General features: G+C 64.2%; 3 protein-coding genes across 3 annotated transcripts; 2 read left to right on the top strand and 1 right to left on the bottom strand.

Annotated features, from left to right (window-relative positions):
* The first annotated feature begins 11,947 nt into the window (after positions 1–11,947).
* Positions 11,948–13,935, top strand: LOC114002593 (nuclear receptor 2C2 associated protein). The gene is made up of 5 exons (XM_027748640.2): positions 11,948–12,462; positions 12,722–12,812; positions 12,917–13,022; positions 13,273–13,340; positions 13,638–13,935. Exons 1-5 carry the CDS (start codon positions 12,386–12,388, stop codon positions 13,752–13,754), a joined length of 459 nt encoding a protein of 152 aa, XP_027604441.1. The 5' UTR covers positions 11,948–12,385; the 3' UTR covers positions 13,755–13,935.
* A 398-nt stretch (positions 13,936–14,333) lies between these two features.
* Positions 14,334–19,422, bottom strand: RFXANK (regulatory factor X associated ankyrin containing protein; the record flags this gene model as incomplete). Its single annotated transcript, XM_027748643.1, has 9 exons — positions 14,334–14,687; positions 15,004–15,084; positions 15,214–15,280; positions 15,998–16,123; positions 17,065–17,165; positions 17,387–17,452; positions 17,648–17,728; positions 18,651–18,719; positions 19,254–19,422. Coding segments are annotated over 9 exons (819 nt in total), but the record flags the coding sequence as incomplete, so codon positions are not given.
* Positions 19,423–20,327: 905 nt separating this feature from the next.
* BORCS8 (BLOC-1 related complex subunit 8) lies at positions 20,328–25,280 on the top strand. Its single transcript, XM_027748642.2, has 5 exons — positions 20,328–20,419; positions 20,794–20,906; positions 23,001–23,065; positions 23,368–23,475; positions 24,311–25,280. The coding sequence occupies exons 1-5, from the start codon at positions 20,383–20,385 to the stop codon at positions 24,351–24,353; spliced, it is 366 nt and encodes a 121-aa protein (XP_027604443.1). The 5' UTR covers positions 20,328–20,382; the 3' UTR covers positions 24,354–25,280.
* Positions 25,281–25,532: the final 252 nt, after the last annotated feature.

Raw genomic sequence — 25,532 nt, 5'->3', positions numbered from 1 at the left:
TCACCACCCCCCAGATCTCCCCATCACTATCACCCAGCTCCCACCACCCCCCTGACCTCCCTATCACCACCCCCCAGATACCACCATCACCCAGATCTCCCCACCACCACTCCCCAGATTTCCCCACCACCATCTCCTGATTCCCTCCCCATCACAGCCACGTTCGGGCTTTGTTTGGGCACAAAACCAGCCGAGCAGAGGCAGCAGGGGCACAACCAGCACCCCGAAATCCTAAATCCCACACTGGAGCTTGGTACCACTCAGCCACGAGCTTGAACCACACCCCGGGTCCCCCCTGCACCAACAGATCCACCGTGGGGTTTGCTGGTCCCCCCCAGCTCCAACATCAAACAGGGCAAATTGCTGCCCTGTCTCAGACAGCAATTTGGGGAGCACTCGGCCTTTGGGGGGACACCAGGAGCCCCCCATCCCTCTCCCAGCTGCCCAGAACCGAGTCTCTGCCTCATCCCACCGGCTCCCCCATCCCTGATGCTCCATTTCCCAGCCCTTGATTTCTCGTTCTGTCCCTTCTGTGCTTTTATGGGACAAAAATAGCAAGAAAGAGCAAAACGACGAGAAAAAAAGGAGACCCCCCCCCCCTCCCCGTGTTCGGCGCTGGCAAAGGGCCTTTTTGGGGATGCAGAACCGGGTTTTATCTTATTTCCTCTAAAGAAGAAAGCGTTGGCAGCCCCTTCCCTCCCCCGGCAGCTCCGCGGGGCGTTCTGCCCCCGAAGCCAACTGCTGGGAGAAGAGGAGGAGGTGACCTGACCCCGGCCATGGGGGGGGGGGAATTCCCGGGGCGTGGAGCCGGGAGTGGGCTGTGCCACATCTGAACATTCCCAGAGCATCCCCGAGGCCGCTCCAGGGCACCCACAGCAGCTCCTTCATCCCCTCTCGGAGGTGCTCCGGGAGGGAAATCCCTCCTTCTCTCATCCTCGGCAGCGCCGAAGTTTTCCCAGTTTTCCCGCTACGGAGGGAAAAAGAAAAAGAATTGCTTGGCAGGGCCGGGCCCGGGAGGTTCCAGCTCCTCCCACTGAAATGCTAATCCTGACTTTCCAGGATGTCCAGGAGCCCTCCCAGTGCAAACCATCGCCCAGACACCGCCCGGGACCTGCTGGGCGACGGTGGGTGATGGAAGGTGCGGGAAGGGAACGCCCAGGACACTCAGCTCCAGGGGAAAAGGGAGCCCCGGGCTGCGCTCGCACATGTCCCAGGGCTTCAAACCACCCCTTTTAGGTCTTTTCACTTGTTTGAAAGACTTTTCGGCCTTTCCACCCGTTTTCTTTTCCTCATCCCTTGATGCTCCCCCTCTGCAGCTTCCAAGCAATTTTTCCCACCGAAAGGCAGGACAAGGCAGTTTCCCACGTGGGACAACAGCGGTTGGATCTCCCTCCCTGCCGCCTCCCTACAGCATCCCTGAGACCTTCCTCTTCTCCATCCTCCTCCTCCCTGGCCCGTGGAGCTCCCAGCGGAGCATCCCCCGTTCCCAGGGAGCCCCCGGGAGCCACCAGCCCCATCCCTGTGCCCGGTGCCACGCGGGGATGGTGGGATGGAGCCGGGAGAGACCCCGCAGAGCCGCGTTCACACGAGGAGTACAAATCCTCCTCCGGGCTCTCGGCTGTTTACTCAGAGCCGGGTCCTCGCTGAGCAAACACCCGGCGTTTATTTAAATGTTAAACACCGGAGTTGCTCTCTGGGTTTCCAATCACCACCCGGGCGGCTGCGGAGCCGGGAAGGAGGGAAGGGACGGGCCCTGAGCCCAGCGGGGACACCCCGGGCTGGCTGGGCGTGGGGAGTGGGTGCTGCCGGGGGCTCGGGGCCGGGGGGGTCACAGGGCTGTGCAGCTCCAGCTGCACCGGCGCCTTCCCTGACATCAGCAGTTCTGCGGGATTTGCTTTCGCAGCAGGGAAGGGGCCGCGGCGGGAAGGGCCGGCCCTGCCCGCGGCACCCGCTGCCTCCTCGGGGTGACCTGACCACGACTGGGGGGGTCCCGGGCGCCCCCCACGCCAGGGACGGGGCGCACAGCCCCTGCCACCGCCTCGGGGACACCCGGCTGGCACCCCCGCCCCTGGAAGGTGCAGGGAGCACATTCCCCGTGTCCCCGCCACGTTCCGTCCCCACCCCAGCCCCTCGCTGGACCCCCCCCGGCCGCCGCCTCTGCCGAGCCCGGCGATGTGCTGAGCCAGCAAAAAGTTTATCCCAAGGTCAGGACAAGTGACACGATGGGCTCCGCTCCCCGCCGGGGCCGGAGCCACCACACGCCGTGTCCCCGCACGGGGACCCCCGTCATTGTCCTCAGCCCCTCCCAGCCCCGGCGCCTCGTTAATTATTGAGACCGTCTCCGTCCCACCTCCCCTGGATCCGCTAACCCACAATCCAGCTCCCGCAGCGCCCGGGAGGCAGCCCGGGGGTGGCACGGCCGCATCCCGACCCCGCGGTGCCACCGGGATCAGCCCCGGCTGGATCCGGGATGCCCAGCACGGGCAGCAGCGGCTCAGCACCACCAGCCCCTGTGCCAGAGCCAGGGGCAGCATCGGCCCCATCCCGCTGGGGCGGGATCCAGCTGGGAATCCCCATGGAAGGAGCCCCGGGCTCGGCCGTGAGGGCATCACCGCGCCGTCCCCGGCAGTGACAGCGAGGCGACAAGGTGACAAGGTGAGGAGGGTGGCGGGGGGGTGGCCGGGCGGGGAGGGCGGCAGTGCCACCGCGAGCACACCAGGGGCTGAATTTCGCAGCGGGGGTCTCTCTCTCTGCAGTCAGGGCGATGCCACGGTGACGTCCCCGATGCCACGTGGCCGGGCCCCCTCGGGGACAAGGAGCGTGTCCCTGTCCCTCAGCGTCCCAGCCCAACCGGGGGAACGGCAGGCGAGAGAAATTTAAAATAACGCCGGTGCAAACCGCCCCCCCCCCACACACACGGGTGAACATTTTCACATCTGTCACTAGCTGTCACCTCATGAATAATTCATATTTCTCATGAATATGCAAAGCCGGGACTGATGATTAGCTTGAGCTGAAACATAGCTTAATTCCACACAGGCCGGTGGGCGCCGGGACCACCCGGACAGTTTCGGGGTCACCTCTGTCCCCAACCTGCCCCGAGCCATGGGCTGGGCCGGGGGCAGCTGAGGAGCCCGGGGTGTCCACGGAGCAGAGGGGACATTTGGGACGGTGCTGGGGACACGAGATTGGGACGGGTGGGAGGGGAGACGATGCACTGCCCACCCACCCAGGCAGCCTGGATGCAGCTGGACGTGGGTGCGCCCCACCCTGGGGACGCCCCAGCCCTGGGGGTGCCCCCAACTTCCCCCCAGCCAGGACGGAGACCCCGTGACCTCCGCTGTCCCCACGGGTCACTCCAGTCCCCGGTGCCACCGGCGCACACGCAGCACTTCGGTGCCCACCCACCCGGCGTGTCCCCCCCGCCGCGGACACCCCGCGGGGCTGACCCCGCACCCCCCGCCCCCAACCCCGCCGGGACCACCAGCCCCCCGCGGCACCCACCTCCCTCCCGGCGGTGCCCCCGCCGCCCCGGCGGGGAGGGGGTGTCCGCCGAGGGACCCCCCCGGGGCTGCGCGGCCGCGGCAGGAGCCCGGCGGCGGGGCCGGCTCCGCGTCCCCTCCTCTCTGCCCACAACAAAGGAATTCTGCAAACCTCGCTGCCGTCACATCTCACAGGCAACGTGATGCTTCCCGCTCCCCCCCAGCCTGCCAGAATAAATTAGCACCTCGGCAAACTGTGATCCCGTCCAATATGGGCCCTTTGCTGGGTGCGATTTTTATTAGGTAGACAGTCTGCAGCCTTTATTTTGGAATTTGCTCCTCTTTGGTTTTTTTTTTTTTGGTTTGGTTTTGGTTTTTTCTTTTCACTCTTTTATTCTTCCTGCCCCCCTTTCTCGTCTCTCCCCGGGAAGCCCAGAGCGCGGCGGGAGCCGCGAAGCCGGCGCAGCATCCTCGGCTCCATCCCTGGGGAGGGTTCGCCCACCCCCTCAGCGGCTCTGAACACGGCGCCGGTGCCTGGCACCAAGAAACGGGCAGGAGACCCCCGGGCCAGGCCTCTGGCACCGTCCCCCCACCACCGCCGGTGTTTGGCTTTGCCGAGCCCCTCGCCAGGATCCGCGCCCGCCTCCGCCCGTCCCGGCCTATCCACGGGGGTGCGGGACACGCGGGTGGGGCTCATCCCGCCCGCGGTGCTCAGCACCCGGCGCTCTGCCAGCCCTGCCAGCGCCCTGGCAGCCTGGGGGCACCCCGGGACAGGGAACTTCCCGGCTCCCGACCTGCCACCGGCAGCACCGACAGGGATGGCCGAGGCACACCCGGCTCTGGCACCGCAGCGGGGTGACACCCCGGGGGCACCCACCCGCCAGCACCCACTGCTCTCCTGCCACCCCTCACCCCCTGACCCTGCCCATGTCTCACTGCCAGCCCCTGGGGGTCTCAGGGCACGGTGTCCCCCAGCCTGCCCCCGAGCTGGAGTCCCCCAGCCCTTCTGAGCCCCAATCCCGGTGTCCCCGGCCCCCCCGAGCCCTGGCCCCTGCAGTGTCCACCTGTCCTGATGTCCCCAGTGTCCCCCTGTCCTGCTGTGCCCACAACCCCAGTGGCCACACCCCCACTGTCCACCTGTCCCGGTGCCCCCAACCCCACTCCTGATCCCCCCAGTGTCCCCTCCAGCCCCACCGTTCCCAACCCCCGCACCCCTGACAGCCCCCCACGCCCTCAGTGTCCCCAGCCCTCAGTGACAGCATCTCCCCCACCCCAGGGCCACCATCCCTCATCCCTGCCCACCCCGGTACCCACAGTGTCCCCCCGCCCCGAGCCCCGAGTGTCCCCCAGCTCCCGCATTCCCACGGCGTCCCCAGCCTGGATTCATCCCTCTCCTGCCACAGCGGTGCCGGTGTCACCGTCCCCATCCCCGGCACCGGGACCCGCGTGCTCCCCCCCACCCCCGCATCCCCCCCGCGCCCCGATCGGTCCCTCTCCCGCCGCCGCGGTGCCGCTGACAATGCCGCTGTCACCGTCCCCATCCCCGCGCCCGCAGCGCTGCCGGTGCCGGTGTCCCCGTCCCCATCCCCGGCGCCGGGCCCCGCATTCCTGCAGCCTCCGCACCCCCACGGCGCCCCCAGCCCGGATCCAGCCCGGATCCAGCCCGGATCCATCCCTCTGCTGCCGTAGCGGTGCCGCTGTCACCATCCCCACATCCCCATCCCCGGGCCCCGCGTCCCCGCCATCCCCCGCATCCCCGCCGTGCCCGCAGCCCTCCCGCAGCCCTCCCGCTCCTGCCGCCGCGGTGCCGGTACCGGTGTCGGTGTCACCGTCCCCAGCCCCGGGCCCCGCGTTCCCCGTGCCCCCCCCCTTCCCCTCCTCCCCCCGCCCGCCTCCGTCCCGCTGCCGCCGCCGCGGTGCCGGTGCCGGTGTCCCCCATCCCCGGCGCCGTCCCCGCAGCGGGGGCGGTGCCGGTGCCGGTGCCGGTGCCGGTGCCGGTGCCGCACGTACCTGCTCCGCGCTCAGGGCGCGCCGGGACTCATCGCCGCCGGTGGAGCCGAACGCCCCGCCGGCAACCGGGGGCTTAAAAGCGGGGCTCGGGGAGGGGGGCGGCGGGCCGGGCTCCCCCCGGAGGGGGCCGAGCCGGGCCGGGCCGGGCCAATCGCGGCTGGCGGCGGGCGCGGCCCCCCCGCCGCCGGTGCCGCCGGTGCCGCCCGCCCCGCACCTGCCCCGCAGCGGCCCCGAACCCGCGCCCGCTCCGCGCCCGCCGCGCTGCCCCGGCGCAGGGCGAGGGGCGGCCGCGCATGCGCCGCCTCCCCCCCCCCAAAAAAAAAAACCCGGTCCCCCCCCAACCTTCCCACCCCAAAAAAAAAAAAAACCCACGGGGCCACCCCCTCCCCATGGAACGGGGCCAACCCCCCCGCCGGGGGGGCCGGGGGGGGGCTGGGGGGGTGTCTGTAATGAGGGGGGGTCTCTGAGAGGGGAGGGGGGTGCCTGTAATGGGGGGGTCTCCGAGATGGGAAGGGGGGGTCCTTGTGATGAGGGTGGGGTCCTGAGAGAAAGGGGGGCGTCCCTGTAACAGGGGTGGGGTCCCTAAGAGGGGAGAGCGTGTCCTTGTAAGGGAGTGGGGTCCCTAAGAGGGTGCGGGGGAGTCCCTAAGGTGGGGGGGATTCTTTGTAATAGGGCTGGGGTCCCAAAGATGGGAGGGGGTGTCCCTGCAATGGAAGCAGGGTCCCTAAGAGAGGAGAGGGGACCCCAGAAGGATTTTGGGGTATGTCCCAAGAGGGGAGTCTCTCCCAGCCCCTCTGCACCCCAAAATCCCTCGCAAACCATACAAGCTGCATCCAGCAGCATCTTCCAGCCCCTCTGCACCCCAAAATCCCTTTTAAGCCACAGAGGTGCAACCAGCAGCATCTTCCAGCCCCTCAGCACCCCCACACGGCCCCTTCTGGGGTGTGCAGAGGGGGTGGAAGGTGCTGAGCATGGATAAAGGCATGAAAAACCCCAAACAACCCCCCAGAAATGGGTGAGATGCTCCGAAGAGCTGCTACCAGAAACGACCCCCAAAATGGGGGAAGAAAACCATCACTGCTGGGGAAGGTTGGTTTTTTTTTGGGGGGGGGGGGGGGGAGGGGTCACCTTCCCGCCGGTGACTGAAGAATGCCACCCTGTCTCCCACGGGCTTGGCACCAAATAATATATCCCCCCTCCTTATTTTGCCCATAGGATGGATCCGTGGAAACCCGAGAGCAAAGTTCTCATTTCCGACTCCATTGTGCCAGACTTTTCGTGGCGTTTCCTGCCTTTTGTGAGCCCCCCCTGCTCCGGCACAATCCCGGCGTTGCCGGCACACAGAGCTCCTCTGTTCCCCTCCTTTATGTGGCTGCAGCTGGCGGCCCCATGGAGGTGCCCGAGCCTGGGGGACGGGGGACAGGGGTTGATGTCCCCAGGGGGTTTGCCAAGGAGAACGGGGGAGAGGGTCCCAGGGGGTTTGCCTGAACCCTGAAGTCCCGGCTTCTTCCCTGTCCTGGTGAATCCGGGCACCCCACAGGTCTCTGATCCTGCTGTTTCGCTTTGGGAAGGGCACCCTTGGGGTGGTGCACCCTGTGGGGTGCCCTTTGGGGTTGTTGGGAGGAGGGTGCTGCCCTGCTCAGGGAGGGGGAGTGGTGGTGGCAGGGCTGTGGGGTGGGGCTGGCTCCGAGGTTCTCACTCTGCTCATGGAAAAGCCTGGACACCCTCTGGGGTGACGATGCTCCTGCTGCCCCTCACCCCAGCTGGGCCCTGCACCCACAGCCCAAATCCCTCCCCCCTGCTCCTCACCCTGGGAAAGCAACAGCACCGGCAGGGTCTGACCCACATGAGGCATCAGGGGTCAGAGGGGTCCCTCCAGGAGCCCAACTGCTTCCCAGTGGGAAGGTGGGGTCCCCCTGCGCCCACCTCCCAGGGACCATCCCTCGAGGACAACCCCCAAGGATGCAGCTGCTCCCACCCGACCCTGACCCCGGAAGGATCCCGGGAAAAGCGGAGCCGGAGCCGCTCGGGGCCTCAAACCTGCCCAGGGGCTGGAGGCAGGGGAGGGGGAACAGAGGGACCCCGGGCACCCACCCGGGCACCTCCCAGGGGCCACAGAGCCTGGCTAGGCCTGGCAGGGGCAGCGTGGTGGTGGCTCTGCCTCTGGCTGTCTGTGTGGCAGAGGGAGGTGCTGGCAGGGAGTCACCGGAGCTCCGCTCTCGAGTGGAGATAAATGTCACAGCAGCCACCAGCCAGCGCAGCCCCGGCACGGGGATTTCATGGACACCTCTCCCCCCGCTCCAGCAGCTGCTCCGCGCCTGGGAATGCAGCCCGGGACCAGCTCCTCCGCTGGCAGCAGTTTGGAGCCCCAGCGTCCCCCGGGCTGGTCCCTCCGGCTGGGAGGGGACTTCACGGGGCCTCATCGTTCCCCCGAGCCCAGCTTGGAGCCTCAACATCCCACCGTGGCCAAACCTTCACCTGGTGGGAGAGCCGGCTCTGCTGCCACGGAGGGGTGTCCTCACGTCCCCATCCCTGCCTGGATTGGGGTCCCTTCCACACCCCCAGCCCCACATCCAGCGGCATCATCCCGGGAGCACTGAGCTGCTCCCACGAGGCACCACCTGCCATCACCAGGTCCCTGCCGTGCCCCACGTCCCCAGCCCTGCTGGGGACAGGCTGGGTGGCCCCGGGGCAGTGGTGGTGGGGTGACCCCATCCCTCTGTCCCACCCCCCCAGCCCCAGCCCCGGTGTCTGTGCGGGCAGGGACCGAGCGTCTCTCTGAGCCCAAACCCGGCTTTCTGGTGAAATCCTGCAGCAGTGTTGCCGTGACGACCCTCCCGCAGTTTCCATCCAGAGATGTTTTCCTTTGTTGTGACAGGGACGTGGGGAGCGGCCGCGGGGCCGTCGGGGTGTGATGATGGTGGGGGGGGGGCTCCCGCTGCCAGGGGCAGGGACCCCCAGAGCCCGCGGGGGGACCCAGCTGGGCTCCAGCGCCAGAGCAGGGCTGGGGGGGTCTCCACGGCTCCAGCGCTGCCCTGGCTTGGCCCCAACCACCCAGGGGACAGCAGAGGGGCCGGGAGACAGGTGACACGAGTTTGAGAGGTCTCAGCCGGGTCTTGCTCCCCCCAGGAGCCACAACAGAGCGGAGACAGAGGGGAGCCGTGGCCAAGGGGCAGTGCGGGGGCAGTGCGGGGTCCTGGGGAGGGTTGAGGGGTTGGCTCTGTGCGAGCGGGTGCTGAGCACCCTCGTGCCCCTGGGACAGAGCCGGTTTGGGGGGCGGGGGGGGCCCGGGAGCCTCCCGAGCTGCCCAGTCTGGTAGCCGGGGCGGCGGCGGCGTGACCGGGGTGCTGAGCAGCGTGACCGCGGCCACCCCGGGGGTGCTGAGCCCCCCGGGTGCCAGGGACCCTCCCTGCAGCCCCCCCTCAGCCAGAGCGTGTCTGTGTGCTCCCCATCCCTGGGTAGGGGGCTCACAGAGGGAGGGGGGTCCCCGTCCCGCGCCCCACGGAGCCGCTTGTTATTCCGCTCAGGTCCGAGGGCGGCTAATGAAGCCCGTTCCAGGAGAGCTGCCACATTCATCAGGATTGCAGCTCATTAACGGGGCCTCTGCCACCGCAGCTGGGGCCAGCGCTCGGGGCACTGGCACGGGGACAGGCAGCGGGCGGGCAGACGGACAGACGGACGGACGGACAGGTGGCTCCACGCCTGGCCTGGCCGAGGGGCTGCTCTGGAGTTGGGCAGCCACGGAGCTGCTCAGATCTGCTCAGCCACGGATCTGCTCCAGAGGGGACAGGGTGAATCCCGGCACCACCGTGGATCCCACGCTGCCCCCATCCCGCTGTCCCGGCTTGTTTCGGCTTCTGGCCGGGGCCAAACCTGATCCACGGCACGAGCTGGGCATGGCAGCCCAGGGGCCGGGCCGAGGGCTGCAGAACCACCCCCCCACCAGGGATGCAGGGATGCCGCCCTGCCCAGGCCCAACTTCCCTCCGAACCCACCAGCAGGATGCATCGATTTTATTTTCTGTTTCCATGGCAACTGCCTCCTTCCCTTCCCCCTCCCGGCAGCCGGACCCGCTCCTCGCCCTCCGGCAGCACCCACCCTGCTCCCGGGGCACGGGCTGGGACGCAGCCCCTCCTGGGCATCCCCGGGGTGGCAGTGCCACCAGCTCACCCCTGTGCCCTCCGCGGTGCCAGCGGGGGATTTGGGGCCGGCGCGGGACAGGAGGGACCCCAGGACAGCCCCTCCCTGCCGGCAGCAATGATCAGCGGCAGGGCTGGCTGGACGCCGTGCTGGCTCATTAGCCAGGGTGGTAATTGTGCCCCCCCCGTGTGGGGACACCGAGCAGCATCTCCCGGTGGCAGAGCCGAGCTCGTTAATGGCACATCCCACCCTCACAGCTGCTCACACCCGTGTGCCACATCCCCGGCACCCCCGGCGTGGGGACACCGGCACTGCCACAGCCCGGCCACGAGCCCCTGCCCTCACCCCTCGGGACTAAAGGTCAGCCCGCGTCTTAAAACCAGCGTTGGAATAATGTGACTATGATTATATCCCGTATCCACCCCATTCCAGAGGCTCCCACCCATCGCCGCCGTGCCCGGCTCCTTCCCCGGCACAGAGATGCCACCACATTGTCATTCAGCATCAATCACAAACCACATCGGGCTGTGCCAAATCCTGCCCCCCCTCGCCCTCCCCCGGGACCTCCCGACTCCCCCGCTCGGGGGGGGGGGTTTATCCATGAGAAAGGCCCATCCCGGAGAACAGGCAGAGCCCTGTGCCGGCAGCGCGGCCGCTGAATTCCGCCCGCGCCGCATCCCCCCGGGAATCTCCAGGGCTTTCGCGGAAGCGGAATTCAATCGGCACAAGCGATTAATTAATTAATGGTGAAGGGGCACAAGACCCGCTTCTTCTTCGGAAGCGGCTCCCGGGGCTGCTCAGCAAACCCCACACGCCGGCACCCGCCGCACAAAGGGCGCCGGCACCCACTTCCTGCGGCCCGGAGCCCGCCGGGAGCGGGGGTCTGGATCCCTGCCGGCGCCTCCTTTGGCACCGGCCCGTCCATCAGCTCCTGGATCAATGGCCAAGCCCCCCCGGCGGGCGGCGGAGGGCCGGGCTGGCCGGCAGCCGGGAGCCGGGGGCGATGCCAGGCCGGCCCAGCCCGCGGGCACGGCCCCGGCGCGTTCCTCGACAGCCAACGCGGGGCCCGGGCCGCGATCCCGCGATCCGGGGGATGATGCGCTGCCTCCCGCTTCCCCACGGGGCTGGAGGGGCCGGGGGCGCTGGGCTGAGGGGGGAGGGAGTGCCGGGAGGTGGCCCAGCTGGCCGAGCTGTCTGTCCCCCTGTCTGTCGCCCTGTCTGTCCCCCGGCGCGCAATTAGCCCGGGGGCAAATGAGGCTCCTGCGGTTTTTGACCCAATTTCTCCGGCGACTCCCGGCGGGGGAAGGAGGGGAGGAGGGAGGAGGGAGACGGAGCCCGTCACGAGTGTGCTGGTGTGTGTCACACGTGTGAGTGAGCACGCTGGGGCACACACGTGTGTGCTGGTTGGCATGTGTGGGCATGTTCAGGCACACACGTGTGTGCTCCCTGACATGTGTGTGCTCCTTGACACGTGTGTGCCCACTGAAACGTGTGTGCTGGTTGACATACGTGTGCAGGCTCGGGCACACACGTGTGTGCTGGATGACACGTGTGTGCTCCCTGGCACATGTGTGCTGGCTGACACGTGTGTGCTCCCTGCAGGGATACAGGGATGAGCAGGATTGCTGGGCCGAGTAAGGGTTCTGGGATCTGCAGGGATGTGCAGGGATCTGCAGGGATAGGCAGGGATGTGCAGGGATGCAGGGATGTGCAGGGATGCGGGACTCAGGGATGCAGAGATGTGCAGGAATTCAGGGATGCAGGGATATGCAGGGATGCAGGGATGTGCACAGTTGCAGGGATATGCAGGGATGCGGGATCCAGGCATCCCTCCCACCCCGCACTCCCTCCCTCCCTCTCGGTCTCTCCGCTGCCGGTCACACCTACAGCGCTGCCCCGGAGGGTCCCCGCGCCCCCCGTCGAGTACCCCCTGTACCGGGGTGGGGGGGTCCCCCCGATCCCCAGGACACGCGGGGCCGGGATGGACGAGGCGAACACTGGGGGTCCCGGGGCTGCCCCGCGGGGCGCGGGGGGGTCCCCGCAGCGGGGAGGGCGGAGCGGGAGGAGGGCAGGGGGGAGGTACCGGACACCGGGAACGGGGAAGCGGCTCCGCCTCTTCCTGCGGCGGGCGGTGAGTGCGGGGATGGCCCGGCGGGACGGGGTGGGCGTGGGGGCGGCTCCGGGCGGGGGGACGGGGCTGCCGAGGGTACCCATCGCTGTGCGGGTGTCCCCGATGCTGTCCCAGGGTCCCCATCGCTGTCCGAGGGTCCCCGGTACGATCCAAGGGTCTCCATTCCTGCCGAGGTGTCCCCGGTGCTGCTTTGGCTGTCTCCAATGGAGCTCAGGGGTCCCCAGTGCTGCTCAGGGGTCCCCAATGCAATCCGAGGGTCTCCCTTCCTGCCCAGGGGTCCTCACCACTGCCAGTGTGTCCCCAGTGGTACTTGAGGGTCCCCAATACTATCCGAGGGTCTCCATTCCTGCCCAGGAGTCCCCAACGCTGCCAGAGTGCCCCCAGTGCTGCCCAGAGGTCCCCAATCCTGCCCTGGGGTCCCCAGTGCTGCCAGAGTGTCCTCAATCCTGCCCAGGGGTCCCCAACGCTGCCAGAGTGTCCCCAGTGCTGACCAGAGGTCCCCAGTCCTTCCCAGAGTGTCCCCAGTCCTGCCCAGGTGTCCCCAGTCCTGCCCAGGAGTCTCCAGTGCTACCAGAGTGTCCCCAATCCTGCCCAGGGGTCCCCAGTCCTGCCCAGGGGTCCCATGTCCCCTCCCCTCGGGGTCTCTCCCCAGGCCGCGATGCCGCTGCAGCCCCTGGTCTGTGCTGACACAACCACGCGGTGAGTGCTGATCCCTGCCGGGTGTCCCCTGATCCCTGCCGGGTGTCCCCTGATCCCTGCCGGGTGTCCCCTGATCCCTGCGGGGTGTCCCCTGATCCCTGCCGGGTGTCCCTTGGTCCCGCCGGGTGTCCCCAGGTCCTTGCTGGGTGTCCCTTGGTCCCTGCCAGGTGTCCCCAGGTCCCTGCCGGGTGTCCCCCGCTGCCCCCAGGCCCCAGGAGGGTCTCATGCCCCCAGCCTGTCCCCTGCCCTGTCCCTGCAGGGTGAGCTCGGTGCTGAACCGGGACGTGAAGCAGTTTGGGAAGCAGCACATGTTCGACGCCAGCGAGGAGACCTGCTGGAACTCGGACCAGGTTTGGGGGCACGGGGACGGGGGAGCCACGGGGGTGGCACAGGAGCCCCGCTCTGCCCCCTCTGTGACCTCCCTGTGACATCCCTGTGTCGTTCCTGCCCCCAGGGCACGTGCCAGTGGGTCACCCTGGACTTCCCCCGCCCCGTCAAGGTCTCGCAGCTCCAGGTCCAGTTCCAGGGGGGATTTTCCAGCCGGCTGTGCACGCTGGAAGGTGGGGTTTGGGGGTACCTGGGCGGTCCCCTTGCCTTGGTTTACCCACACCTGGGTCCTGCAGGCGGGGAAGGGAAGGCCCAGAGGGATTTGTTGGCCGTTCCCAAAGGCCAGGAGGGGCTGAGGCCGTGGGCTGGAGCAGCTCCCGGGGTGGACAGCGAGGAGCTGGGGGGTCTCGGGGTGCTGGGAGGATTTTGGGACAGCCACCGGGGGCTCCCCAGCACCTGAACCTCCCCCCTCATCCTCCACAGGCTGCAGAGCAGGTGAAGAGCTGGTGAAAATCTCCGAGCTGTACCCCCAGGACAGCCATGCCATGCAAATATCCTTTGCCACGTGTGGCCCTCCCCTTGGTGGGGGGGCTCGGAGCCCCCCGAGGCTGTGGAGGGGCGGGGGGATGAGGGCACAGTTGGGAACCTGGTGGGGCTTTGCCACTGCCAGAGCTGCTCAGCAGAGCTGGAGCACCCTGGCTGTGAACCCCAGGGGTGCCCACCGGGAGCAGGTCTCCCACTGCCTGTTCTATTCCTGTTTTATTCCTGTTCTATTCCTGTTTTATTCCTGTTCTATTCCTATTTTATTCCTGTTCTACTCCTGGTTTATTCCTTCACGGGCCCTGCAGAGGTTCCAGGTGGAGGAGAAGGTGCTGGACAGGCTGAAGATCACCTTTGAGAACAGCACAGACTTCTTTGGCAGGATCGTGGTCTATCACCTGGGGGTGCTGGGGGAGAGGCTGTAGGACACTGGGGGGGCTGCCCCCGCCCCTGGGGGGCTCTGAAAACCTGCCCCAGCTGCCCCCCAAGGAACCTCCATCCCCGGGGATGGCAGTGATGGAGGGCCACTGCCAAAGGATCCCCGTGGGATCCCCTGGGTGGGACTCGGGTGTGCAACCAGATGAATAAAGGGTGTCCCTGCTCCCTCCTGGCTGCTCCTTGGGAAGTGGCCCCCCAGGACTGAGCCCTTGGGGGTTTGGCTTGAGCAGGAGGGAGGAGGAGTGTCCCCTCAGGAGTGTCCCCTCAGGAGTGTCCCCATGGGCTGTCTGTCACCTTGGGGTGGCTTCTGCCCGGGCTGGCTGCATGCCAGGGCTGTGCCACATTCCCACATTCCTGGCTGCCAGGGGGATGCTTCCTGCAGGATTTTCCTCCTTCCTATGCCCTGCTTCCCTGGCTGGGTGCAGGGGAGGCTTGGCAGGTTTATAGGAGAGGATACCAGGGGTGTCGGGGCAGGGGGTTGTTGGCCCAGTTTCCCCCCGTGGTTCCCCAGTAAGTGGGACTGGGAGGGAACAGGGGCTGTGACAGGCCAAGGCAATGCACAGGGCTCCACAGGGCTGCTTTAGGGTTTAATTCCGAAAATGTGATCCTGGAATACACAGAGCAGCTGAGCCTGGGATGGGGCAGAAACGCAGCTGCCCTGAAGAATGAACGTCCCTGGGTGTGAGCACCGGGGCTGTGCCACCCCTGGGAGAGCTGTGGATCCATGGAGGGCAGGGATTCCCGGATTCCTCCATGTGCCCCTTGCCTGCAGCATCGTGCCATGGCCCGTTTCCTGGTCCCAGAGCAGAGCTGGGGCTGCAGCCCCGTGTCACTCCAGCCCCGTGTCACTCCAGCCCTGTGTCACTCCAGCCCCTTGTTCTGGAACAGCTTCAGGATGTGGTTCTCGATGACCTGTTGGACTAAGGGGGGGAGAGAGGTGGCACCTGGGGAAGCCAAGCCTGTGAGGAGACACTGCTGCTGTGGGAAGGAGCTGGTCACCCTTGTGCTCCTGTTTCCTGATGGAAAACCCCCTTCTCCAGGGGCCTGTCCCCCCCTCCCCAGTCCCAGCCCTATCCCCAGGGTTGGGAAGCGGAGCCCGAGGAGGATCCGATTTCCCTGGATTGATGTCTCTGCGTGGCAGGGCTGCAGGGGGAGGTCAAAGCAAGCCCCAGGCAGCGCTGGAAGCTGGGAATCACCTGGAGGTTTTCCAGGGAGGGAAGGGGAGGGGACACCTGCCTTTCTTGTGGCCCAGGGCCACGGCCAGATCCATGGGGGTGTAGCCGGAATCCGCCTCCTCCGTCAGGTCAGCGCCGTGAGCTGCGGGTGGAGAGCAGGGCAGGGGGGGTGAGGGGACCCCCAAAAGCTGCCCCTGCACCCCCCCCAGGGGGTGTCCCTCTCTTCCCGAGGCGGGGGAGCAGCAGTTCCAGGCTCAGGGGTTCCCCTTACCCAGCAGGGCCTCCACACACTTGACGTGGTTCCCGCGCACGGCGTAGAGCAGGGGGGTGCCGCCGTTCTGGGGACAGGGGGACAGGGACGGTCACTGCCGGGCTCCCACAGCTCCTGCTCCTCCCAGACAGGGAGGCCCCGACCTGCTGGGATCCCCCTTCCACCCCCTACCAACCTCCAGGCTGGGATCCCCCTCCTGCCCTTCTTCCCAGCTTCCCAGGCTGGGACTCGCTGGGATCCCTCTTACACCTTCCCCCAGTTCTGAGTTGGGAACCACTGGGATCCCCCTCTCACCCTCTCCCACCTCCCACTGGGACCCTCTTCCAGCTCCAGGTTGGGATCCTCCTTCCACCCTCTCCCAGCTCTGGGTGGGATCCCCCTTCTGCCCTCTCCCACTGCAGTCTCCATCCTCTCCCAGCTCCAGGCTGGGATTCACAGGGATCCCCCTTCCACCCTCTCCCAGCTCCAGGCTGGGATCCCCCTTCCACCCTCTCCCAGCTCCCTGCTGCTCTTCCCTCCCAGAGCAGCTCCCTGCAGGTTTTATTCTTCCCTGTGCGACACAATAACTTTCAAAGGGTGTCTCTGTTAAAAACCCCCCCAACCTCTGCTCGTGGGGGGTTTCCTCCTGGAAAAAAAAAACCATTTAAACTGATTATCCTGGTTAATTTATGGGAACAACCACAGGAGCAAGGCTGGGAGCCTGGGAAGCACCAGCCTGGAAGGATGGGAAACGAGCTTTGTGGAGGCCTGTCCTGGTGGCCCTGGTGGCCCTGGTGGCACTCACCCAGTCGTAGATGTTGATGTCCACGTTCCTCTCCAGCAGCAGGGTGACAATGTCCGTGTATCCCCCCATGCTGGCCAGGGACAGGGCACTCTCCCTCTCCTTGGCCAGGGCGTGGGGATCAGCCCCCTGGGAATGACACCGGGGTTGGTCCTGGCAGGTGGCAGAGCCCTGGGACACCCTGGGGGGCTCATCCCGGAGCCAGGTCCCCACAGGGCACGGGGTTCACACCTTCCCAGCCAACCAAAAACCCCTCCTGGCCAAAATCCTTGCTGGGCGTGTTTTAATCATCACCAAGCATCTCATGTGAGGCCTAAAAAGCCCTTCTCCAGTGTCCTGATGGATCCTGTCACTCAGCGTCACCAGGGACAGCATCCCTGGCCTGTCTGGATGCCTGCACAGTATCCAGGGTCTTTTTTGCACTGATTCCCATGGAAAACCTCCCTGTCCTCCAAGCCCTGCCAGCCCCAGGCCCCTCCTGGCCTTCATCAGATCCTCTGTAGACGCATCACCTCATTTATGGGGGTTCTGTTTGTCCCTCTGTCCTGCTGCTGACACAGGAGCAGAGCTTGGTCGGTGCTTCCCAGAGCTGTGGGTGTTTCCCAGCCCTTGGATCCAGGAGGATGTGGGAGCAGCCCCCTCCAGAGGGCGGGATGTGGTCCCTGCTCCCTCCCCTGGGCTGCACACCCGGCACTCCCGGGCTCCTGAACGGCCACCACACCTCACTGAGCACATTTGCTGGCAGATCAGAGGGCCCCAGTGATAAACCCGATCCCAAATGAGCAGTGAGCAGAGATTTAACTACAGATTGGAGGGCCCCGGTGATAAACCCGATCCCAGATGAGCAGTGAGCAGAGATTTAATTACAAACAGCCCCTCCTGGCTGGGGAATGAGGCTCTGAGTGCTCCTGGCCGAGCTCACGCCCGAGGGGCACCCGGCAGCTCCTGCTGGATGCCAAGGGAAAGCCTGGCTGAGGAGGCACCAGGACGGTGCTGGACAGTTTGGGAGCCACTGGGATTGGGGGTGGGAAGCTCCCTGTTATCCAGGGGCTGCCTGGATAAGGCCTTACCCACTCCAGCAGGTGCCGGACCGTCTCGATCTCCCCGAAGGCGGCGGCCCAGATGAGGGGGGTGAAGCCTCTCTCGTCGGGTTTGTTCACCAGGTTCTCACCTGCACAGACACGGGGGGACGCTGGTGGGAAGGGCAAAGCCCCCTCTGCTCCCTGTCCTCCCAGCAAACCCAGCAGAACCTCCTCAGCTGGCTGGAGTCGAGGATCCTCGAGGTCTTTTCCCACCTTACCGATCCTGTGGCTGGATGAAAAGCGAGCTGGGGGTGTGGGAGTCACCAGCCAGGACCTGGCAGGACCTGGGCTGAGAGAGGGAGCCACGTACCTTTCCGAAGGTGCTCCTTCAGCTGGATGAGCTCCCCTTGGGCAGCAAGTTGGTGGATGGACAGTGCTGGGGGAGAGAGGAAGGATTCACCCACCGGGACAAAACCCTTCCCCAGCTGCAGGTGAGTCCGTGGTCCCAAAAATCCCTCCCTCCTGCCACTCAGTGGTGTGAAGAGCACGACACAGAGGGTGTCCCCCGTGTCCTGCTGTCCCTCTGTCCCCTCCACACCCCCTCTGTGACCCTCTGCCTGGTGGCACTCACTGTCCAGCGTGGCTGGCAGGGCTGAGACCTCGTTGCCTCGTTGCCTGTTGGTCAGAGTGTTCGAGTGTTTCAGGGGGAAACCTGGTCCAGGGAGAGGAGAGAGGGTTCATTCTCTATTTATTTACTCATTTAGCTTTTATTCTCTATTTATTAATTCTCTACTCATTTAGCTTTTATTCTCTTTTTTTATTCTCTACTCATTTACCTTTTATTCTCTTTTTTTATTCTCTACTCATTTAGCTTTTATTCTCTATTTATTTATTCTCTATTCATTTAGCTTTTATTCTCTATTTTTTTTTATTCTCTACTCATTCAGGTTTTATTCTCTATTTTTTTATTCTCTACTCATTCAGGTTTCATTCTCTGCATTTATTCCCCGTGCACAGGGAGGAGCTGCTTCCTGAGAGCTCAGGCCTCATCCGAAGCTGTTCCCTGGCAAAAACCGAGTCCTCCAAAAACAGGGATCAACCCCTTGCAAGTAAAAACTCTGGAGAATGAGGTTTGACCAGTGCACAGGCACCAAGAGCTGAGCAGGGTGATAAACCAGCCCCAAGAGCTGCCTGAGGAGGGACAGGATCCATCCAGGGAGGAAGCAGGGGCCTGGAATTAAGGGCATAAATGCAGATGTGCACTCAGGTCCATCCTCCTATTTCCTGCCCTTGGGAGGCTCCACTTGGAAATCCCAGCGCGTCTTCGAGCAGTTTTTAACCAGGGAAGCCCGTGGAAGGGCTTTCCCAGCTCCAGTTCCACTGCGTGGAGCTGCAGCGACCTCTCACTGCTGGCACGAGGCAGCGCCAAGGGCTGGGGCTGGGACTGGCTTTGGGAGGGCCTGGAGCTGGGAATGGCTTTGGGAGGGCCTGGAGCTGGGAATGGCTTTGGGAGGACCTGGAGCTGGGACTGGCTTTGGGAGGGCCTGGCAGCAGTCAGGGACTGTTCTCCAGCAGATCTGCCGGGCTGGGAGCACCCCGGGAGCTCCGTCTCCCTCTGGCTCTGCAACACTCACCGTCCAGGGCGGGCAGGTCGGCGCTGCTCTGGGCGTCCAGCGAGGGGTTCCTGGGGGGCTCAGCTCCACCTGCAAACCAGGGCGGCTCTCAGGGACCCTGGGGGACCCCACACCCCACGTGTCTGAGCCCAGGGGGGCTCCAGGACAGCTGGGAGGGGGACAGGATTGTTGGGGTGCCCTGGGCAAGGACAGGATTTCTGGGGTGCCCTGTGCAGGGCCAGGGGTTGTTGGGGTGTCCTGTGTAGGGCCAGGGTTCTCTGGGGTGCCGTGTGCAGGGACAGGGATTGTTGGGGTGTCCTGTGTAGGGCCAGGGTTCTCTGGGGCACCCTGCAGAGCCACAGGGATTGTTGGGGTGTCCTGTGCAGAGCCTGGATTTTTGGGGTGCCCTGTGCAGGGCTAGGATTGTTGGGGTGTCCTGTTCCCGCACAGGGGTTGGACTGATGATCCTGATGCATCCTTCCCACTCAGGATACTCCACGATTCCCAGCCCGGCAGGGACCCCACTGTGCCCACCCCAGGGCAGAGGGCACTTTGATCCCCTGAATCCCGATTTACAGTGGGGGGCAGGATCCTGGATCCTCACATCCTCCATCCCAGACTCACCATCCCCTCCGTCCCCCGCATCCCTGCTCTCCTCCAGCTCCTCCTCCTCCTCCTCCTCTTCCTCGTTTTCATCCCGTTCCCCCCCAATTCTCGCCCTTTTCCTTGGCGTCCCCGTGGCTCGGGGTGGGGGGTCCCGGGGGGGTCTCCGCGACCCCCACCAGCTGCTCCTTCACCTTCGGGAGGTGGACACCTGCAAGGAAGTGTTGGGAAGAAGGGGAAAAGCGGGGGAAAAGCGGGGAAATGTGGGACACAACCCCCCCCCAGCATCAAGTCCTTGCGACCCCCAAGCCGCGGCACAATTTGGGGGTCCCCCCCTTACCCCCCCCCCCCAAATCCCAGCGCCCACCGGAGCTCAGGGAAGGGGGACCCCCACTCCCCCTCCCCAGTATTCCTCCCCAGCCCCTCACCGCGGTCTCCGCTCCTTGTTCCCCGTTCCCGGGAAGGCTCCGGGGGGGCGGATTTTGGGGGGTTTCGGGGGGTCCCGTCCCGGCTCCACCCGCCCGCTGACGATGGGGGAGGGAACGCGGCCTTAAAGCGACAGGGATGGCGGGGACAGGGTGGCAGAGGGGCGGCGGGACAACCCCCCTGGCCTTGGGGACACGTGGGGGACATCCTGGGGACACTCCCCCCCTTTATCCCTTTATCCCTTATCCCGCCCCGGACAGCGGATTCAGCCCCCAGCCCACGGGAATGGGAGTATCCAAACACCCACAGCGCCACGGGGGGCTGTGAGGGGACACGGGGGGAGTCCAGGGGGGTCCCCAGGGTGTCGCAGCCCCGGGAAGGAGGGGGATGGCGGGGGGGGGGTGACACCCCACACACCCCAGACCCCCATCTCCCCTCCGCGCTGGCTCGGGGCAGCGGGGGCGCCCCGGCCCGACCCGGGGGCGGCCAAACCGGGAAACTCCGAGGCCTCCTCGCGATGTGACCCTGGAGGGGCTGGTTTGGGGACACTGAGCCCGGGGGGCGCCCGGTTTTGGGGAAGGGGGGACCCCCCCCACACCTCAAGGGCTGAGCGGAACGGTGTCTCCGCGGCCGTGTTTCCACCCGGCGCCTTTTTCGCCGCCGGGGCGCGGCCGGGGCGGTTTCGGGGGCGCGCCGGCGGAAGCGGAAGTGGCGGCGGGCGGCGATGGAGGAGCCGGAGATGCAGCTGAAGGTGAAGAAAGGTGGGAACGGGTTTGGATGTCTCCAGGAGGGGTTGGGATGTCTCCAGGAGGGTCTGGGATATCTCCAGGAGGGGTTGGATATCTCCAGGAGGGGCTGGGATATCTCCAAGAGAGGTTGGGATGTTTCCAGGAGGGGTTGGGATGTCTCCAGGAGGGGTTGGGATATCTCCAGGTGGGGCTGGGATGTTTCCAGGAGAGGTTGGGATGTCTCCAGGAGGGACTAAGATATCTCCAGGAGGGGCTGGAATGTCTCCAGGAGGGGTTGGGTGGGGCTTTGCTCTGATCTCTCACTTGCTGTGTCAGGACCAAGGCCAGGGGACCCTTCCCAAGGGCCTGGAGCTCCTGATTTTCCCTAATCCCACGTTTCCCTGCAGTCACAGACAAGTTCACGGAGAGCCTGTACGTGCTGGCCAACGAGCCCTCGGTGGCCCTGTTCCGGCTGCAGGAGCACGTCCGCAGGTCCCTCCCGGAGCTCGCCCAGCACAAGGTCGGTTCCTCCCCAAAATCCCACCCAACCCTGCCCTCTGTCCTTGGGAAGCCATTCCCCCTTTCCTGGCACTCCAGGCCTTTGTCCAGAGTTCTCCTGGAGCCCCTTTAGGCCCTGGAAGGGGCTCTGAGGTTTCCCCGGAGCTTCTCTGCTCCAGCCTGGCCTTGGGCACTTCCAGGGCTGGGGCAGCCACAGCTTCTCTGGGAATTCCATCCCAGCCCCTCCCCACCCTGCCAGGGAGGAATTCCTTCCCAATATGCCATCCAACCCTCCCTCTGGCAGTGGGAAGCCATTCCCCATTATCCTGTCATTCCATCCCTTTTCCAAAGTCCCTCTCCATCTTTCCTGTCAGCTCCTCCAGGTCCTGGAAGGCCACAATCAGGTCACCCCAAAGCTTCTCTTCTCCAGGCTGGACAATCCCAGCTCTCCCAGCTTTTCCTCACAGCAGAGCTGCTCCATCCCTGAATCATCTAAATCCCTCCCTATTTTCATGGGAGAACAGGAAGGAGGGAATCCCCCTGGAACAGGAAAAGGGAACGTTGCCGATTTATCCACACACCTGAGGCCAAAAACTCAGGATTCCCAACCACGATCCTGCAGCTGGAGGGGAAGCAAAACAAGCCCTGCAGGGAGAGGTTTTTCCTTCCCACATAAATTGAGGAGCAGGAGGAGAGGAGGGGAGGGAGAACCACGGGATAATGAACTGCCCATCCCGTCTTTCCTCCGGAGCACTTCAGTGCCAGCCCTGCTCTGCCGGCCAGGATTCATTAGGAATGATGCCTCTGGAATGGCTCCCTGCCTCCTGTCCGTGCTGATGCACTGTCAGGGCCCCTTCTCCACCTCGGCTTTAAATGCCCTGCTTCCCAAATTTCCCCGGATTGGGACACTGGAGTATCCAGTGATTTATGAAGTGCCGCCGTGGGAGGGCTCTGGAGGTGGGGGCGAGGCACATTCCAAGGGGATTGGCTTGGGATCTCATCCCTCAGCTGCCACTTGCTTCCTTTCCGTGAGAGTGGTCCCAGTTTCCAGGGAATGTGCCCCAGGCAGAGGGAAGTTGAGGGAATTGTTTCCCTCCCTGCCCAGGAGCAGGGGGAGGAGCTGCAGGACAATCCCTGGCTCTGGAGCAGGTCCCAGGCCTGTTCCCAGTGGCACAGAAGGACCCCCTCCTGCAGAGAGCCCCTGGCATGCAGGGGCTTGTTCCTTTTGTATCCCGGGCTCTGGGCTCCACATTCCAGGCTTTGAGCAGCAGGAAGGGTTTGGGATGAAGTCCAGGCTCCTTCCTGACCTCCTGCACTCGGGAGAGGCCTCTGGATTCCCTCTGGTGCGTGTCAGCTATTCCAGCAGGATGGCCTGGGGAAGGAGCTCCCGTGAGAACACCCTCTGGAGCGCCCAGGAACTCCTCCAGGACTTTGGGAATCGTTATCCGTGGAGCTGCACCCCCGAGTTCAGCCCTCATTCCCGGATTTGTTGGGTTTTCCCTTTGTTTGGGAGCTGTGGGGGTGCAATTCCATCCCGGGCCAGGCCTGGCCGGGCGCAGAGCCGAGTTTGTGGGAGGTTTACAGGGCTCATTCCAGTTGGGAAAGGAAGGAGATGGTGATGATTCCTGCTTGGGATCAGCCTCTGGAGTGTGGGAGCATTCATGGGACATTCATGGCTGGGAGAACATTGGAGTGGCAAATCTAAAGAAACCTGATGAAACCTGAACTTGGAGCGCTGGGAAAGCTTTTCCCTCTTTAACTTTTTTTTAGGAAGGACCAAGGGCTGAATTCCACAGGAGTTGGGATCCCAGCTGGGCCAAACACCCTGTGGGTGGGTGCTGCTCCAAACACTGGGAATTGGGCTCAGTGCTCAGCTCACCCCCTGCCCGAGGGTGACTCCCAGCTGGCCAAAACACCTCCAAACACAGGGAATTTCGGCCGGAATATCCCAATTCCTGCAGCAGCCCTTCCAGAAACACACTCCAGAAACCCTGATTTCAGAGAGCCCCATTCCCAGTGGGAAGCAGCCCTTTTTGGGAGGGGCTGGCAGGGCTGTGGGCAGTGCCTTCCTGACCCTGGGCAGTGCCTTCCTGACCCTGCCATTCCCCTTTTCCAGTCGGACATGCAGAGCTGGGAGGAGCAGAGCCAGGGAGCCATTTACACCGTGGAATACGCCTGCAGGTACCTGTGCTCGCCCCTGCAGCTCTGGGAGGGGATAACCAAAAGCAGGATCCACACCCAGGGAGCCAGGATGAGCAGGAGGGGGGGGTGTGGGCTGGGAAATGTCGGGAATTGTCAGGAATTCCGGGGCTCTGAGCTCTTCCCACCTCTCCGCGAATCCGCCCGCCGGGTGCGAAGTTAAAACTGAGATCCCCTCTCAACAATCCTCTCCCTCAGGGAGGGGGGGGGACTGTGGGACTTGAAACCCTCGGGAATGGCAATTCCCTGTGCCTCCATCCCCCTGTTTTCCCCCCCTCTCCCAGTGCCATCAAGAACATGACTGACAGCACCGTGTACTTCAAGAGCATCGACAGCCTCCTCAGGCACGCCATCGCCACCAAGGAGCAGCTCCACGCCGCCCAGGGCAAGAGGTATCCATGGAAAAGGGCACTCCAGAGCCTGCAGCAGCCCTGGGGGACCTAAAGATTTTAGGGAGAACTCTCCAGAGCAGTTACCTCAGCGGTGGGATTGCAAAATAACCCTGGGAGAGAGTTGATTTCCCCCCCCTCGGGAAAGGGAGGTTTGGGTGTGGAATGTGGGAAGTCTTTGCTGCCCCGAGGGTGTTTGGAGGGAGGTGGTGCTGCAAGGGGTGGGGAGAGGCTGGTTTGGGGCGGTTTTCTGTCTTTTTGGGGGCAGAATCCCTCAGAAATAAGTGGCAGCAGGAGGATGATGCATTTCTGTGTTTGCAGTTGAGCTCCAGCTACTGAAACATCCTGCAACAGATTGTCTGACTCTGGCGTGTTTGTCTCTCCTGAGAACGGGGTTGGCACTGCAGTAGGAGGGAGAAAATTCCCAAATCCCTGACAAACCACCCCAGCAAACAGAGCCCCCTCTGCCCCTGCAGAGAGGCCACGAGATTCCTGGTTCAGGATCCACCTTCTCCCAGCTCCTGCCCGGCAGGGTCACACTCTGGGCCTCCCAGAGCATTTTTATTTGGTTTTTGGGGGGCTGTGGGTGCAGAGGTGGCTCTGACACCCCCCAGGGGCTGGTGTGGCAAAGGTGTCCTTGTCCCAGCTGCTCCCCTGCAAACACCAGGAGGGTTTCACTGGAGAGGAGCCCTGATTTCTCACATGTCATGGCAGCTGGTGGCCTTCCTGCCTGCTGGACACGACCCTCTCAGGCAGCAGGAGAGTTTTATTGGAGAGAAGCCCTGATTTTTCACATTTCAGGGCAGCTGGACGTGACTCTCCCTCCTTCTTTTTGCAGCACTGTTGCCCCCCAAGCCAAGAATCCTCCAGCCAGCTCCTGATTTCCTCCAGACCATCCTGTGCTGCCTTTCCAGCCCAGCTCTGCTCTCCAGCCTCAGGAAGGAGCGAGGAACAACCTGCCCAACCTGTGGGGCTGCCCAGGTAGAGAGTCCAGAAGGTTCTGGGCCTTCCCTGAGTGGAAAAATCTTGCCTTTGGGAGGTGCTCTCGTGTCCCCTTCCACAGCACCTGCCCAAGGGAGAGGGGCTGGTTGGGTTTGTCCTTTCCAGTTCTTCCTCTGCCTCTTGGTCACAGAAATGTCTCAGAAGAAAAAAAGCCAAAAAAAACCCCCCAACAAACAAACAACAAAAGAAAACCCCAAACCAGGCCTTGCTTTCAGTGTTTTGGAGGTGGTTGTGGAAGGGCTGGAATGTGGGCACGCTCCAGCTCTGTCCAGCAGGAATTCTGCAAGGAGAGCTTTTCCTGGCTGTGTGCCAGGGGGTTGCTGGGTTCGGTTTTAATGAGAACAATAATAAAAAGAAGAGGAAAAACCAAAACAAAACACAAAAAAAACCCCAAAAAACCAAGAAGAAAGTTCTGTTCCAAACCTTCCCCCCCTCGGGCTGGGGGGTCCTGGCTCCACGTGTTCCAAAGGGCACAGAGCAGAACAGTGCAGAGCTGGAGGCTTTCAAGTGGGGAAAGGGACTGTCCTGTTCTTTAAAACCCAACAAAACCAAAAAAAAAGGGGGGGATTTCTTCATCCCCTGTCGAGCAGTGGGAAGCAGAGCTGTGCTCACAGCTCTGGGGGTCACTGGAAAGAGGATCTTTGGAGTTCATCTCTCCTGGATCCAGCAGGATTCTCCTGCTGAGGAGTCTGCCAAGGATACAGGGAACAGAGCAGTGTCACCCCAGACCCCCCTCTGTGCCAGCCAAGCCCACCCTGTGCAGGCTGAGTGATGCCTAAAATCCACATAAACACATATTTAAGGCATCCTGGGGACTCCTCTGGTTCCTTCTCACTCCTCCATCACCTTCCTCAGATTCCAACACCAGGGAAAGCCAGCCCTGCTCAGCTGGTGTAGGGGCGAGGATGGAGGAGGGAGGGAAGGAGGCAGGGGAAGGGCAGGGAGGTACAACCAGCCAGACAAACCGCCTGGGATGTGCTGGAGAAGGAGGGAGGGTCGATCTCCTGGTGGACCAGCTCCACTTGCTGCTTCTCCCCCACACGTCCCACGTCCTTCCC

The sequence above is a fragment of the Pipra filicauda genome, unplaced genomic scaffold, assembly GCF_003945595.2.
Source record: "Pipra filicauda isolate LSUMZ 115617 unplaced genomic scaffold, ASM394559v2 scaffold667_size348046_pilon, whole genome shotgun sequence".
Lineage (NCBI taxonomy): Eukaryota > Metazoa > Chordata > Aves > Passeriformes > Pipridae > Pipra > Pipra filicauda.
This window is presented reverse-complemented; position numbering and strand designations above follow the sequence as displayed.